This window comes from Gambusia affinis, linkage group LG03 (genome assembly GCF_019740435.1).
Source record: "Gambusia affinis linkage group LG03, SWU_Gaff_1.0, whole genome shotgun sequence".
Taxonomy (NCBI): Eukaryota; Metazoa; Chordata; class Actinopteri; order Cyprinodontiformes; family Poeciliidae; genus Gambusia; species Gambusia affinis.
In genome coordinates, this window is record NC_057870.1 from 21,534,569 (window position 1) to 21,549,736 (window position 15,168).

The 15,168-nt window shown below is 35.6% G+C and overlaps 1 protein-coding gene across 3 annotated transcripts; it reads right to left on the reverse strand.

The window, feature by feature from the left end:
• Positions 1–32: 32 nt before the first annotated feature.
• Positions 33–7,939, reverse strand: LOC122828639 (G-protein coupled receptor-associated protein LMBRD2B-like). Of its 3 annotated transcripts, none has more exons than XM_044112389.1 (18): positions 7,779–7,939; positions 6,744–6,969; positions 6,538–6,632; positions 5,652–5,750; positions 5,332–5,499; positions 5,009–5,219; positions 4,812–4,886; positions 4,580–4,684; positions 4,302–4,482; positions 3,757–3,938; positions 3,504–3,637; positions 3,200–3,305; positions 2,979–3,076; positions 2,383–2,486; positions 1,757–1,803; positions 1,511–1,613; positions 870–951; positions 33–744 (listed from the first exon to the last, which is right to left on the reverse strand). In XM_044112389.1, the coding sequence occupies exons 2-18, from the start codon at positions 6,915–6,917 to the stop codon at positions 681–683; spliced, it is 2,028 nt and encodes a 675-aa protein (XP_043968324.1). In that variant the 5' UTR covers positions 6,918–6,969; positions 7,779–7,939; the 3' UTR covers positions 33–680. The 3 variants fall into 3 exon arrangements, with proteins under 3 accessions (XP_043968324.1, XP_043968325.1, XP_043968326.1); XM_044112390.1 differs by having other exon boundaries at positions 6,744–6,966; positions 7,779–7,916; XM_044112391.1 differs by lacking the exon at positions 7,779–7,939 and having other exon boundaries at positions 6,575–6,632; positions 6,744–6,762.
• Between the last annotated feature and the right edge of the window lie 7,229 nt (positions 7,940–15,168).

A 15,168-nucleotide genomic window follows, 5' to 3' on the forward strand; every position in this document is an offset into this window, starting at 1 on the left:
AAAGAAAATAAAGTACCACCTTACTTCAGATGTTGCATCTAAATCACACTTTGCCCCCTTTCATTTATTACCAAGGTAATTTATGATACTTTAAATATAACACACAAAATAAGATAAAAACATCTAAATAACATACATTTGATTTTAAGAAGTCAAATTTAAAGCGAAAAATAACATATTAATTATTTGTTGAACAAAACATTCTAGATAGAGCAGCTCATGTGACTTCATTTGATAATACAATACTTACAAAAAAAAATCAAAAAAGACAATCTACAACATGAAACAGGTTAAGGTTTAGAAATTGGTTCATATATTCTGTTACAGGTGAAGACGTATTCATAATGTACAGAGGTTTATTAAAAATACCTGTAAAACTAATTCAAAAGAATTTTAAAAAAATATACATTTTACAAAGGGCTGGTTAAAATAAAATGCCAAATAGTCTGGATAAATATACCCCGGTCTGTTACCAACCTCTTTTAACAAGAAACCAGCTGTTTAAATAGCTTCAGTTTAATCTATAAACTGTAAAAATCTATTACATACATGCAATACTTTCTATTCCACAGAATCAATCCTTTCCATTAGAATTTTCTTTAAAAAAAAAAAAACATAGAAATTTTTAGTAACTTTAATGATTTATTGGCTTTTTGATTCCCTGAAAGAGCCTGATTTGACTACACATCGTCAAACAAGCCTTTCAGAGAAGGTGAGAAAGACAGATACTGTTCAGCCGCAGATCTGTGGAGTTAACACAAAAACACTAAATTAGTGACACCTGAAAATTTGGAAATTAAGTTCTTTTGGAAAACAATATTAAAAATGACATTCTTAATTTAACATTCTTAGTTTAGTTAAAGTAATACCTTCTATTTGGGAAACTGTCATCACTGGAGTTATCCTGCAGTAAACCTGTGTGCTGTTCTATATTTCCATTGCTTCTGTTGACTGCAATCACAAAGAAGGACATGCTTATAAACAGAATTCTGCTGAGGGATGCAAGTGATCTTAATGTCCTTTAAAGTCAGAGGACTAAAGTATACAGGCAGTGATATAATAAAAATCTTTGCTAAATAAGCAAAGTTCAAATGTACTTTGGAGTTTTAAACGATGCCTTGAAGCTTCTATAGTTCTACATGTTTCAATGGTAACATTCCTGCTATCTGTACAGGGCAACAGTCAGGCTTTACACAGCTTATTGTTCAGCAAACTACACAAAATTCACAGAAACTTTGACTAAAAATTTATAGACATGTTTCATAATTCAAAATACATGTTCCAACAAGACACATTTGTCAGATTAACAGTATGTTTTGGCTCTTGTGGCCTTTATTTATCAGTGAGTAAACAACAAAGGGGGATTGTGTAAGAGGGGGAAGACATTCAGCAAAAGTTCATCAGGCGGGGACTCAAACCTGCACACTTTACCCCTGTGCCACTGCCGCACCCGACAATAAACGTATTGTTCATATTTGCTGTTGAGTTTTTCTTCGTCCTTATTACTTACCACTTTTCCTCATCTCTGTTTCAGGAGTGTTCTCGTCCAGCTCACTATAATCGGCTAGGCTTCGCTCTGAGGTTGCCTGGACTCTGCTTCGCTCCCTCCAAGCCTAAAGTAGAAGCCAAAACAGCCATATAAACACCTGAGAACACTTTATACAAACAAACAGAATCCATGAACTAACAAAGTAGAAACAAAATTACAAAGAGGATTTATTGGACAATAAAAAAATTAATAAAAAGAATTTATTACCCATCTTCGATTTTGTCCATCCTCTGCTCTTTGCCTTATTCTTCTTTCTAGAAATGAACAATATTAATCATACAGTTTAACTCATGAACAAGATTTTCTTCCGTTTTTTCTTAAAGGACCAAAAATACATGTAACAGATGTAACAAGATGAACAGTTCCTAATTCAGTCTCAAATGTTTAGATTTTTGTAGAACTTTTAAAGCATTATGAACATTCCAAAGAAAATGTCCATGTAAAACTTGATTTGGATTTAATTGTAAGTCATAAAAACCCCACAATACCAGAGTTGGCTTCTGATTTGGCATTTAGTAAAATAACTATTTCACAACCTTTTGGCCTTCTGAACATCTAGATGGTAGCTATTTCAATATGTATTTTATTTAGACTAGTCAAATCAGGACAGAAATATTACATGCTAAATATACATTATTTCAATTAACATTATTGAACTTTGATACTTTTACAAATGCAAATAGCCACTGCCATTTAAATACAATTAACGCATAGGAGGATTACTTATTAAGACACATTAAAATATGATTATGATTATCAAGAGTATTTTACAGTAAGCATAATTTAATCAAAAAAAGCTGCAGCAAGTGACAGAGCAAATAAGGAAAGAATACCTCTTCTTATTAGCTCCTTGCCTTCATCTACCAGTTCAGAGGTAAATTCATTGTCAGTGATGAACTGATAGAAACCTAGGAGGTTCAAGAAGCGAGAGCCCAACCTATAAAAACAAAGAAACACAATTACATGCTATTGCCAAGCATTCTATTCTATTTGTACTACAAGTAAGCAAATTGTAACCAAATAAGTGTCATCAGAGGAAAACTGCTAACTAGAACACGTGAAAGAGAGCAGTTAGATCTCTTTCATGTGAGATGTAAATGCTCACATGAAAGTTGGTAGGAAAAGTTGGTAGGAAAGTTGGTAAGAAAACTCAGTTTTCTTACTAACTAAGAAAATTGTTAGTGATAGAAAAAATTCTTAGTGGCATAAAGGTGATTCTGGATTTATAATGTGATGCCTGATATTGTTTATTTGAGGTCCAAAGTCTAGTAAAGCTTGTAGTACGGAAATTACAGTCCTCAGCAATACTTAAATATCTACAACACATCAACATTATACAGTAATATTCCACATTCGGCTTGAGTAGCCATACAATACGGGATAAATAAATATAATTGTTATATATAGTAATTCGGGATGGTTATTTTACTTGTAAATAGTTGCAATGCAAAGCAGCACCACCAACATGGGATAATAGATGTAGAATCCATCAGCTATCACAGGCAGCAGCCGCATAGAGCCCATAATCTGTAAGAGAGACAAGAAGGCAAAACAAGGTACTACATCTAGATTTAACACAAAGATAAAAAAGTTGATCAACTTGTGAAGTATTTGGTAGTTTGAATGAGGCTGTAGAGTAGATGAACTCACAGAGGTGTAGGATGTCTGTATTCTGTCCTGGTGTGAGATGGCAGAGTCCAAATGAATCAGGCCCAGAAAGTTGAGACACAGTGGAGGAGTCAGACGACAAAACAACCTAAGTAAAGAAAAACTGAGACGTCACCTTATCTGTTATTCTCCTAGAATGGCCCATTCCAAATGTGCTTGATCTTAAGATTTTACTTTTTCTGATTGTTTATGTAAATCTCAATAACACAACATGAAAATGCATCATATGAAAACTTTCCATAAGAAATTATCTAACAAAATCAAGCATTCTAACTGATGCACATACATGCCGCTGAACAGCAGGCTGTAAGCATCAGTTTGGTGATGTGGCACCAGATGATAGTAGTTAAAGACCCGTATCCTGAACACCGTGGAATACACGCACACACACATGAAGAGGATACTGACAAAGCACACCATCTGGTGGAGAAAAAGATAAAGGTCATTGAAAAAGATAGCGGGGTTATTAGAATTACATTTAAAAAATGCTGACTTCACAATGACAATTTTTGGATTAGGAAATAAAAAAAGAAGTCTACCTCAATTAAAATGTAGTTGTAATGCTGTTCAGCTTTCTGCACAAAGACAGCAAACAAAGAGAGGATAGGCTGTGCACTGAAGAAGGTACACTCAGACCAGACGACTGCTACAGAGAGGAGAGAAAGGAGAACCGCCAGCAGCCTGCAGAAAGTCTTTCTGAAAGCACACTCCCAGTACCACTCTGAGAATGACAAACAGAAGTAAAGGTTATGAACAGAAACTCTGGGGAAAAAACTCTAAATTACAAATATCAAAAACTGTGGATTTAAAGTGATTATCAGAAAAACTGTACAGTTTGCATTGCTCTGGCTTGTGACAAAAGCTGAACTTCCATTTAATGTATTTGGCGTTTTGTTCCTGGTTTTGCATCATATTTCTTCCAAAGTATTTATGCTTAAAACATAGGTTATTTAGCAAATGAGGTTTCTCTAAAGAAATTGCCAATACATTCAGTAGCAATATGCATTACCACTGCTGAAAAATGTAAACATTAGGGGATTTACTTCAATTGCAAATTGAAGATTTTGGCCCTGAATGAACTCACCTACAGTAGGAGTGTAGATAAACCTGCGGACCCAGCCGAGATAAATTGGAGAGAAGGTTTTGGTGATGATTCGTACTGAACTGCTCTGACTTTTAGCAATATCTTCCAGATGAAACGCCTTATCCAACAAGAGAGACCACTGAACTTGAGTCTGGTTGTGCCTCTGCACTGCAGAAATTACCTAAGTTGAACACAAACAAGAACAACTTTATTTAGCCATCCTTCACACACTCAACATTTTGAGAAATCAACACTACAAAGAAGAAGAAGATAGATACTTTTTCATGAAGTTTGATTAGGCCACTTTTGGTAGGAAAAGAAGCACCTTGACAATGAGAGCTTTCCAGGTTTCTTCCCATCTCTTCCTGGTACCTAATGGGACACTGTAATTCACATGAAGATTATTTCAGAGTGGTAGCATCAAGCAATGTTAAAATGCATACATGCATTTTGTGAAAGAAAGAAAAATTGGCTCTGTTTGGTAAACAATGGCCTTTATGCAAATCCCACCTTTGTCAAAATAGTGTCTACACATTTCCTGAGGCTGTGGTTGAACCTTACAGACTCATTGAGGTCTGCAACTTCCTGATAACAGAAATAGGGTTTTTGAATAATTACAAAAATAAAAAAACAAACAGAGCGACCTAACAGCAAGATAAAAAAATATGTTCTGATTTAAATAAAACATATTATCTAAAAACTCTCACCTCCATAACATCTGCTAAGTCCTCCTCTGCTGAAGCTTTCTCCGTTGCCAGTTTTGCTACCTTAAAGTATGTCTTGGCCAGTAAGAAACTATTTGAAGACGAGAACCAATAAGATCGTGGGATCTCAACCAAGCCGTAGCCAAGCAACAGCACCAAAAGGAACAGGCCCCAGGTGTTAGCAGCTGTGATACCGATGGTCTGGAGTTGTGTCCTGGATATTTTTTTACAATATAAAACAAGAGCTCAGACCAATGTAAGCAACATATGATACATTTTCAAAATATTTTGTTTTTCCTTGATGAATTTAAACAATACTGACGTACCATGTGAGCCTCAGCTTTAGATGAGCAGAGACATAGATCAGCAGGAAGATGAAGATGAGGAGGTAGGTGCCATAATAAATAGCATTTTCTATAAGAGCTGTTTTAACCTTCCCAACAATGGAGAAAGCTCCAGAACGTGCATAGGACTGCATGAAGGGCAACAGCAGCCTGAGCAGTCATGCACAGAGGAAACAGAGTAAACACATAAATATATTAAATATTTATACATATATATATATTTTCTCAGGACTTCATTAAAATGTGTAATAATATACTAAAGTCAGTCTATTTTAGGGTCCTGGATGGTTAAAGGAATTCACCATGTAAGAAACTGGGACGTCCAATAGACAACCCTCCAAAACACTGGCAAGACATGATCAGGGATGTAACTCCAGGGCTTCACACACACATTTGTTACACTGAAAGTAAGCAAACACACACAAAGTCAGATATAACAAAGATAAAAATGCTCACAGCAGCTTTGTAAGCTTGGATATGGAATTGTGAGTTGTGGGTTCCTTAAAGTACTATATTTTAATTTAGCTGAAACCTCAAAATACACAAAAACGTTATCAGTACAAAAGAAAAAGGACACTCTACATAAGAGTCATGGCTTAGTTTGGAAAATGTGTGAATAAAACATATATTGCAGAATGGCATCCAGCTCTACAGTGTTGACACCAATCGGAGGGGAGAAAATGAACTTAGAATCGAACCACTTCCAGCATGATAGACCCTGACTATTTGCTGTTCTTACATGTCCTAATAATACACTACAGTTACTAAATTAAAATTGGAGCAATCTAAAATTTGTATCAGCTGGTCAAAGGATTACAAAAATCTAGTATTAGAAAAAGGCCTCAAGTTTCTGATTAGTGCATCTCAAATAAAAAGCTTGTTAGAATTTCCATTTTGACTTCAAGTAATTAGGGATTTAATACACATTTTGGTTAAGATTCCCAAAATCAGAAGAAGTTAATAGTATTGTACCAATTGTACATTGTAGATAGTTTCAAAAGCTTAACATGGGCAAAGGCACTTTTTACTGAGGCTGACTATATGGTTCCCCTACATTTTGTGTTTAACTAAAAAGTAACAAGTTATTATGTTGGAGAAACCACCAATTGAAGGATCATTCTGATCCCAACCTGAAAAAAAAAATGGGATGATGATCATTGTGAGAAATACTACAACAACTGAGTTTACCTTGAAGGCTGGAAAGGAGCTGAATCAGAAAGTTCACCTTGGGTTTGAGAGGGAGTGTGGTTTGAATTGTCATGAATGCACTGGTTGTAGATGGTCTAAGAAAAGAGCAACAGAAATATAATGACACAAACACATTCAATGTACCCAAACAATGAAAAATGCTTGTTAATAAATTTAAAAAGTTGTAGGCAAACTTGAACCCCTACCGTGCTGACATCAAGCGGGAGGATGAAAACGATGAGGAAGCAGAGGTACCAGGACAGAAGCGTCCCTAAGAGGACGAGACGATGCTGTTTCCTCAAGTCTCCATAACGATGGAGAAGGTAGAAGGCCAGGAAGAAAACCACAACAACCACAGCACACAATCCAGCAGCAGACATGCCGATAAATAATCAAATCATGTGTGCAAACGTCATGATGACAGTCAGTCTGCTGGGAAGGGAAAGACAGAGAGAAGGAAATAAGACAGGAACTCATTTATTACAGGATGGATATCCGCCCTTATCTGCAGGAGAGGAAGGCTAAACAGCCTGATGTCATTACTCAGGACATAAGGGCTGGGATGAGTTAAGGAGAAGAGGGCAGCAAAAAATGAGAAAGAAACAATGAGAAAGAAACAAATTGGAGATGTGTCAAATTTAACAAAAGAGGGGAAAGGTAAAAATGCAGGGAGATTTTTTGATACCAACATAACAAAGTTCTAATGCTGAATCTAACAGTAAACATAAAAACGTGGGGAAAAGGATACCACAAATAATGGCACTTTGTAATGATTAAGAAACATACTTTGTACCTTGGAAACTGATATGGATACCGAAAACTTACTTTTAACTTACGTTAATATAGTACTTTAAGGAACCCACAACTCACAATTCCAAATCCAAGCTTACAAAGCTGTTGTGTGCATTTTTATCTTTGTTACATCTGACTTTGTGTGTGTGTGTTTGCTTACTTTCAGTGTAACAAATGTGTGTGTGAAGCCCTGGAGTTACATCCCTGATCATGTCTTGCCAGTGTTTTGGAGGGTTGTCTATTGGACGTCCCAGTTTCTTACATGGTTAAAAAATAAATTTTACCGTTACTTTTAACGTGTTGTTGTTACTGTTGTTTTTAAAGTGTTTACAAAGCTAACTAGATGACATACCGGTATTTGTTTTATTTAATCACTGTGCTAACATTGGACTTCGTGAACAATAAACTCTCAAGCGGTCTAAAAATGCCTTTAGAAAGCTAAATCTTACCTCTGAAGATACCTTGTCTGGGTAAAGCTAGCTGACAGTTATATTCCGTTTTTCCCCTTCCAACTCGAACTGTTAGACGAAACATTTGAAACAACGTTGCGTAACTAACCTATTTTAGGCACCCCAACGTGTGTCTGCGGAACACGCAAGGAATTGTGGGTTTTGTAGGATTCCTTCGCTGACGAATTAAACTCCAAATATTACAACCGTAAAATGTTTTAAAGACCAAAAATCCTATTGAAGATACAAAAAGTGTATAAATAATTGTACATTTAAAGATGAGAATGTGAGATTTAAGTTTCATGTAATGTGGAAATAATTTAAGTTTATATGGTGTTTGGAGATTTAAATGTTTATAAGTTGATGAGTGTGAGAGGGGCAGAAAATCAGAAGAATTTGTATATTGTACTTGCTCCTTTTCGAACAGATCAATTTTATTTATTTATTTATTTATTGCTTTTACTTTTGTCTGTTTGAAATAAATAAATAAACAAATAAATAAAACTAATAACGATTGGATGGAAACTTTTGACTGCACATTCTCATCTTTAAATGCCTTGACTTGAATTTGAGTTTTATCAAAAAGTAAGAAGAAAAAGACCAATAATGGATCTGTTCTGGTACATTCATGAATGAAAATATGAAAAATGCTTTCTTGTATATTAAATAATGTTAAGAACACATTTATTGAAGGGACTGAGATCATGTTCCCAGATATTTCTCTACTATGACAATTTATTTTGAACATATGACTTGAATCTTCTCAATACAAAATTGTCTCCAGTTTTTAAGGATCAAAGCTACAAAGTAAACATGCAGCTCATTCAAATACAGCAGCAGACTACATGAGAAAACAGAATTTTAACATAATAGATTATTTACTTTTATTCATATCTTATCCATGTCTTCTTTTTTGTTTTTGGTTACAAAGTGGAGAGCGTACCTCTCAGTCTAAATGATTTCCAGCCAGTAACGTGGGCAACTTCAAACATACAGAAAAAGAAACTGAAAGAAAAACATCTTGAGTCTGTCTCAGGACTGGAGCAAAAGCCACAGGCATGGATCGTCTGCATAGAGTGGGCCCAGAATGTTAAAACAAACTGCATGGTGTTCCAGCAAAAGATCCATGTGGCACAGCACATCCAGGACCAGAAGTTCTGCAAGATTTAGAGAGTGAGTCCAGTCTTCCGCTGTTCTGGAAATACCCAATGTTTCCAGCCAAACTGATCCAAAAATGTCCAGAGATTCTGTCCAGTCCTCTAGAATATACCCCAGTAGTTCCATCTGGCCACAAAACTGGTTGCAATTTCACATGTAGGCTTAAATAAACCAGTTTACTCAATGGAGGAATGTTCCACACGCGGTTTGCTTCATTCATCCATGTAGGGCAAATCACTTTTCTGTGTTTCTCTGATGGTTTCTGTCTGCTTTTTCTGCGTTACCAGGCTGACTGGCCTGAGTCACAGGACAGATAAAAGCCACTGACAGGTGCTTAGGGAGGCCATCTGTTAACCTGCAGTCCCAGCCTATCAGACCTCCTTACACAGATTAGAGGTAGTAGGTGTTTGACCATTCAAGTCCACAAGGTTCATCCTTATGTCCTGAAGGATTCTTATTGAGAATCTCACATAACTGAGAGACGTGATGCTTTTCTATTCTTATTGATGGACTCAATCCATGAGTGATATAAAGTGATTAACTATTCTGTTATGTATGTTTTGCTATGATTCATTGTCATCTAAACAGCAGGGAAATAAAGTCAAAAATGCAACCTATTTGTTGTGGATTTATTTTGAAACTAAGTAAAACAATTGATTTGAAAACAAACATTTTGTTACACAAACATGTATTTGTTTATTTAAAGGCTGGAAATGACCAATTGTTTGTTTGTGTCTGTATGCCATCATCTGTGATCCCAGTCATCCTCACCATGAACTGCTCTCTTTTTGTAATCATCAAGGCCAGTATGAGCAGATTCTGAAACTTTCATCCCTGGAGCCATTACACGCTTGAATTCCTACCAGTTCTAATTTGCACAATGTGTCAAAAAGGAGAAATTCACAGCTTCCTGCTTGCTGTATATACTTGTGTCTATTTCACCATTTTTCATGTTTTCATTCACACTGTAGAGTAATTATACCAGGAAGTATTCAAATATTAAAGCTTTTTAACATTTCCCTAGTCTATTCTTTTCTTATAATCTGTTTACTATTAGGTCAATGTGATTAATTTAATTATTTTAACTCTTAGCTAAAATCTTTTAGTTTTATAATGTAGCAATTCTGCACAGGAATCCCACAACTGCACAGGATTAGCGTCTATAAAGACGTTAATCCTGTGCAGTTGTCACCACTAGGGGGAGGCAGTGTTATTCTTCAAGTTTATTTTTCCAGTCCTAAGTCTTGGGGCAAAAGTCGTAGCAACATTTAAGGAAAATTTTGTTTAGAGTTACAAATAACTACACCATTATTCTGGTACCAAAATGAAATTATTATTTTGGGTAATATTGATATTGATTAACAAAATTAGGCTATTTTATTGATACTCCTGTATTTGCCATGTACATTAAAAGAAGACTATAAATCCCTAAAAGCAATAATCTGAAAGGCAGCTTTGACTCGATGACAACAAACCTTCATAAAGTGACATGATAATCTACTGTTCTTCATGTTACTGCCATATTTTGTTTATTCTTTTGTCTCTTTAGTCTTTTATAAAGGTGGCTTTCACTTTGTAGTTGTTTTTGTTAGAAAAGAAAGGTGTCAAGTTCAAATCTTTGAGAAGATCTTTTAATAAAGATCTCATCAGGTTTCAACTTATCCCCTTTAGGATCATAAAGTACACAGCATTTGAGAAGCTTAAATGTTGTATTCATTGAACATAATACTTTTGATTAAAAAGAAATACATTGAAATTGTATTTCATGTTTATTTTTGGAAGGTTTCCAAATGTACTTGTCATTAGGCACAAAATATTCACACAAATTAAGAAATATGAAAATGAATGTGAACTTACTATGCATTACATAATAAAGCAATTAAATTCCAGTTCTGTTTATTTATACAGCAACGATTCACATGGCATCTCAAGTCACTATACAAAAAAAATTGTGTTCTATCCAATCATACATTCAATCCAAATGATCCTATTTAAACCGTCTGTCAAGTTCAGTTTACAATTCAAATTGGTTAAAAAAAAATAAAAACTGTTTCCTATTTAATAAAATTCACTCCTCCGAAATGGGCATTTAGTGGCAGCAGTAGACAATTGCTTGAATTATGTATTTCCAGGCAGCTAGTACCACGTTATAGTATAATCAAGTAACCATTTCACCTTCAGTTGTTCTAAAATGCTATATATATATAAATATAACTTAAAAGAAATTTTACTTTCTTTGAAATTGGACCTGTCTCTTTAAAAACTCCTGTTCTTTCTGAAACTCCGCTTTCAGGAATTCATCACAACAGCGCTTCTCTATTAACCATTTAACCAGTGGTTCCCAATTCCAGTCCTCGGGGCCCCCTGCCTGCATGTTTTAGGTGTTTCCCTTCTGCCACACACCTGGATTGAATCTTTGGGTGATTAACAGGCTCCTGCAGTACTTGGTGGCTGCAGAAGATGTCATGCAATCATTTGAATCAGCTGTTCTGGTACAGAGGCACATCTAAAACATGCGGGCAGGGGGGCCCCGAGGACTGGAATTGGGAAACACTGCGATTTAACTATGTTTTTACTAGTGTTGCGCTGTGAAAAAGCACCTATACCGAGCTCATTAGTTGCGCAATTACAACAGGTGTTTGCTAATTGCTGCTGGCGAGTCAGACGGTGTTGAGTGGGGGGAATAATATGGGAAGGCTGCTCTGTAAGGCAGAAGTTTGGAAGAGGTGGAGCTGTGCCTTGAAGGTGGTGCTTAGGTCCAACTATTCGTTTTGGACAGCTGAATAGATTCTTGCATAAACATGCAAGAATCAAGGCAACACTCCATGTATGTTATAATATGAAATGTACATTGAAAAAAAAATATTTTAAAAATACTGCCCCTTTGAAGGCAATAGAATGGAAGAGAGCACACACAGTTAGCTGCAGCAATAACTTTGTCTAGGAAAGAGTCAAGATGAAACAGTGACAGTCTTTCCACTTTTAGGTGATGGATTGTACAATCATATTCTCAAAGCGTGCAACAAAGTTTTATAACGTACCTCTGCTTCAACCTTGTGCAATTTATTCCTTGACCCATCTGCTGTCTTCCTTGTTCTCTTTGATGCTGTTGTTCTCAGACAAACATTTGAGGCCTTTGCAAACTACTGGATTTAAATGTAAGCTTACGTACTGGCCACTTTAATTTCTAATGAGGTGACATCTGGATTTTATTTCAATACAGTACATAAAAGTTTGGGATCAAAACATGATTAAAATGTGCAATGTTCAAAATGGTGTGAATGCTTTTGCTGGGCACTATAAGCTAAAGCAGGCCGAAATAACAGTTTTTTGTTTGTTTTTTCTTTTAAAGATTATAGGTCAATGTTGTGTTTTTGCTGCTCTTTGACAAATGACCTTCAACAGCTAGAGCAAGTGCAATTGCAAAATCTGTACACAAGCTGTTGGTTCACAAACTTTATATTTGATTTTATCTTGAGTCTTCAGTCACATTATTTCAAATGACTTCTTATGAATTTCAAAAGAAGTTGCTTTCTTTCCAGCTCTTTTCATGCAAAGATAGTTTGAAGGACTGGCATCTGAAAATTAAATTACAAATTTTGTTTTTGTATGCAGTTAGATTTGCTGCTTTTAGCCACTATGTAATATTAATACAGCATTTTAGTCTTCCTCTGCATATTTTACTGCTACTTTTTTCCTTTTATCCTATTCTGCTGAAGCATCTCCCCTTTTTCTTTCTTCAGCATCCAGATGATGAGCCACTGTGACTGTGTCCAACGAGGCCTTGTTCAGATAAGTGAGAAACCGTGTGTGAACAGCCCGGTCTCCCAGCGTGCTCATTGAGCAGCTATGAGACCTTTGGGTTTGAAGTTTTCAACATTTGATCCATGGGAAACCCTTGCAGACAATGATGCTGGTGAACAATGAAGCCCCAGTTTGGAGTGTCCCCTGAGGGCCACTGCACAGGTCTTATGACCTGTCCTGGATACATCTCCCCACTGGGAATGAACCACTCCCATCTAGCTTGGTACAGTATCTAGGAAAAGGTAGAGTTACATACTCTTTCTGGTGCCGAGACTTGGGCCACAGTTGTTGTTTATGGATAAAATGTGTGTTGGTATGTGTGGATATGAAGGTGGGCTGAGGGGATTTACAGCAAAACGTAGTTACATAACTCCCCCTACGGCTACCAAACCATGACTCATTTTAAAAGTTTGCATTAAGTTGCAAATAAAATATTTCTCAACACTGTATTATTTGATCATGTTGGAACAGAAATGAACTTTTCTTCATTTTGGACTAAATACAAACATTTACTCATTCCGTCATGACTTAGAAAAATTATGTCAACATTTGTAATCTTCTCTGTGATCCCAGCTCTCCTTGCGACACCTTTAACAGAATAATCAACAATCAATCCACAGATACTCCCGCCAAGACTTAAGAAAATAAACAGTTTGATTTAACTTATGAGTGCAGACCTCTGATGGTGTAATTGCTATTGTCACTTACAGAATACAGAGTTTGTTTGCTATAAAGCAGGATAGTTTAAAAATAAGATGAAAAGGATAATGAGATATTCTGTAAATATGGATGGTTTTTTTTCTAAATCAAATTCTTTCTTTGTGATGCACTAATTACGATGGTTCAAGAGATTTTTGGGTAATTGAATTGAATTCCACTTCTTGTCAGTGATAAAAATGTATATCAAAAACATACTAGCAACGGTGTTTTATTTGGTTTTGATTTTCTTTTCATATCTAAAAACAAAAACCCATTACTCTTTGACAAAAGAACCAAAACATTTTGCCATTTTCTCACTCTGTTGCCCTCCACACCTAAACAAGTAAAGTAAATACTTCAGCCCATAATGTCAATGTCCATATTTTGTATGAGCATTGATTAGTATTGCTTTAACACAGAGCTCACAAAGTGATGTAAAAATGTGACTAAACTAAAAAGAAAAGAATAAAAAAAAATTACCCAAATATAAATTTATTATAACAGAAGAAACAGCGCCTCCTACAGCAGAAGTATACAATAAAAATATTTTAAAAGAGGTCTAGCAGAACAGGGTCACTGTTTTGATTGAGCTCTTTAAATAAAAATTTGCCTGAGTTCTTCTCAGTCTATGTATTTATACATAGAATATTTAACCCAATACCTACAAGAACATATGTTTTATCCCAACAGAAAATTATTTGTATTTAAATTTGACAAATAAATTTCAAAACGAAAATCTTTGGTTTAAATCCTTGGTTTATGAGACTAAAAGATGGAGGGACTATAATCTCAGTGCTTAACAGTTTTATTGAGGCTTTATATCAATGAACTATTACTCTAATTCTTGTGAAGGTTGGGTTATTTTTGGAACACAGTAAACAGTTTCAAATCTTATAAATAGAAAGCCAAAAGGGCTTCAGTAGAGATACAAAGTTGCACCTTTGAACTCACTAATCCAGATGCTCTTCTGTTTATTGTGTTGTCTTACGATAAGCTAAACTAAGTTAGAGTAAGCTAAACTGAGCCAGTCTAAGCTAAAATGTGCCCTGCTGCCATTTAAATCATCAGGTTAATCATATAAGCAATAGTGTGATCAAACAGTGTCATTATTTTTCACATGCTGAGGTAACAGTTTTAAATGAAAGTTTTGTGATATGTTCACATCCATTTTTTGAGGTTTGGCTCGGTGAAGTGTGTTAAGTATGACAGTCACTCTGTGGGTCTCTGATTTGTTTATTATTAAATAAAGAAAGTCAAGAGTTTGGGCCAGTCACATCTGGTGTTATTCATACAATGTTCAGGGAGAACATTTGCTACTCTTGATGTAGGCTACATGAAGCTGAAATACAAACTGTGATCCCAGAGTAAAGACAGATTCCCTGCCTACATCCTGGCTCAAGAATGTCACCAAAAGCTCATGACTGAACCAACAACAATGAAAGTAATGGATGAATCCTCTTAAAAATGTTTACATTCCTTCCACAAAAATGTGGTGAACATGCAGTAACATGTATGAAGCTGAGGCCACTGCCGAAGCAACTGTACGTTAAGACAAGTTTTCTGAAAATAAACTTGGAAATTTGTGACCAGTAGGAAGATTTGTAGAAGAGCTAACTCAGCCACTGGCAGTAGCCGCTGCGTGAAAGAATGTTAGCTTTCTAGTTTGCCATCAGCCATGTCGGTTCACAACAAATAAGAGGTAGACGATGCAAAATATTCTGTGAGGCAG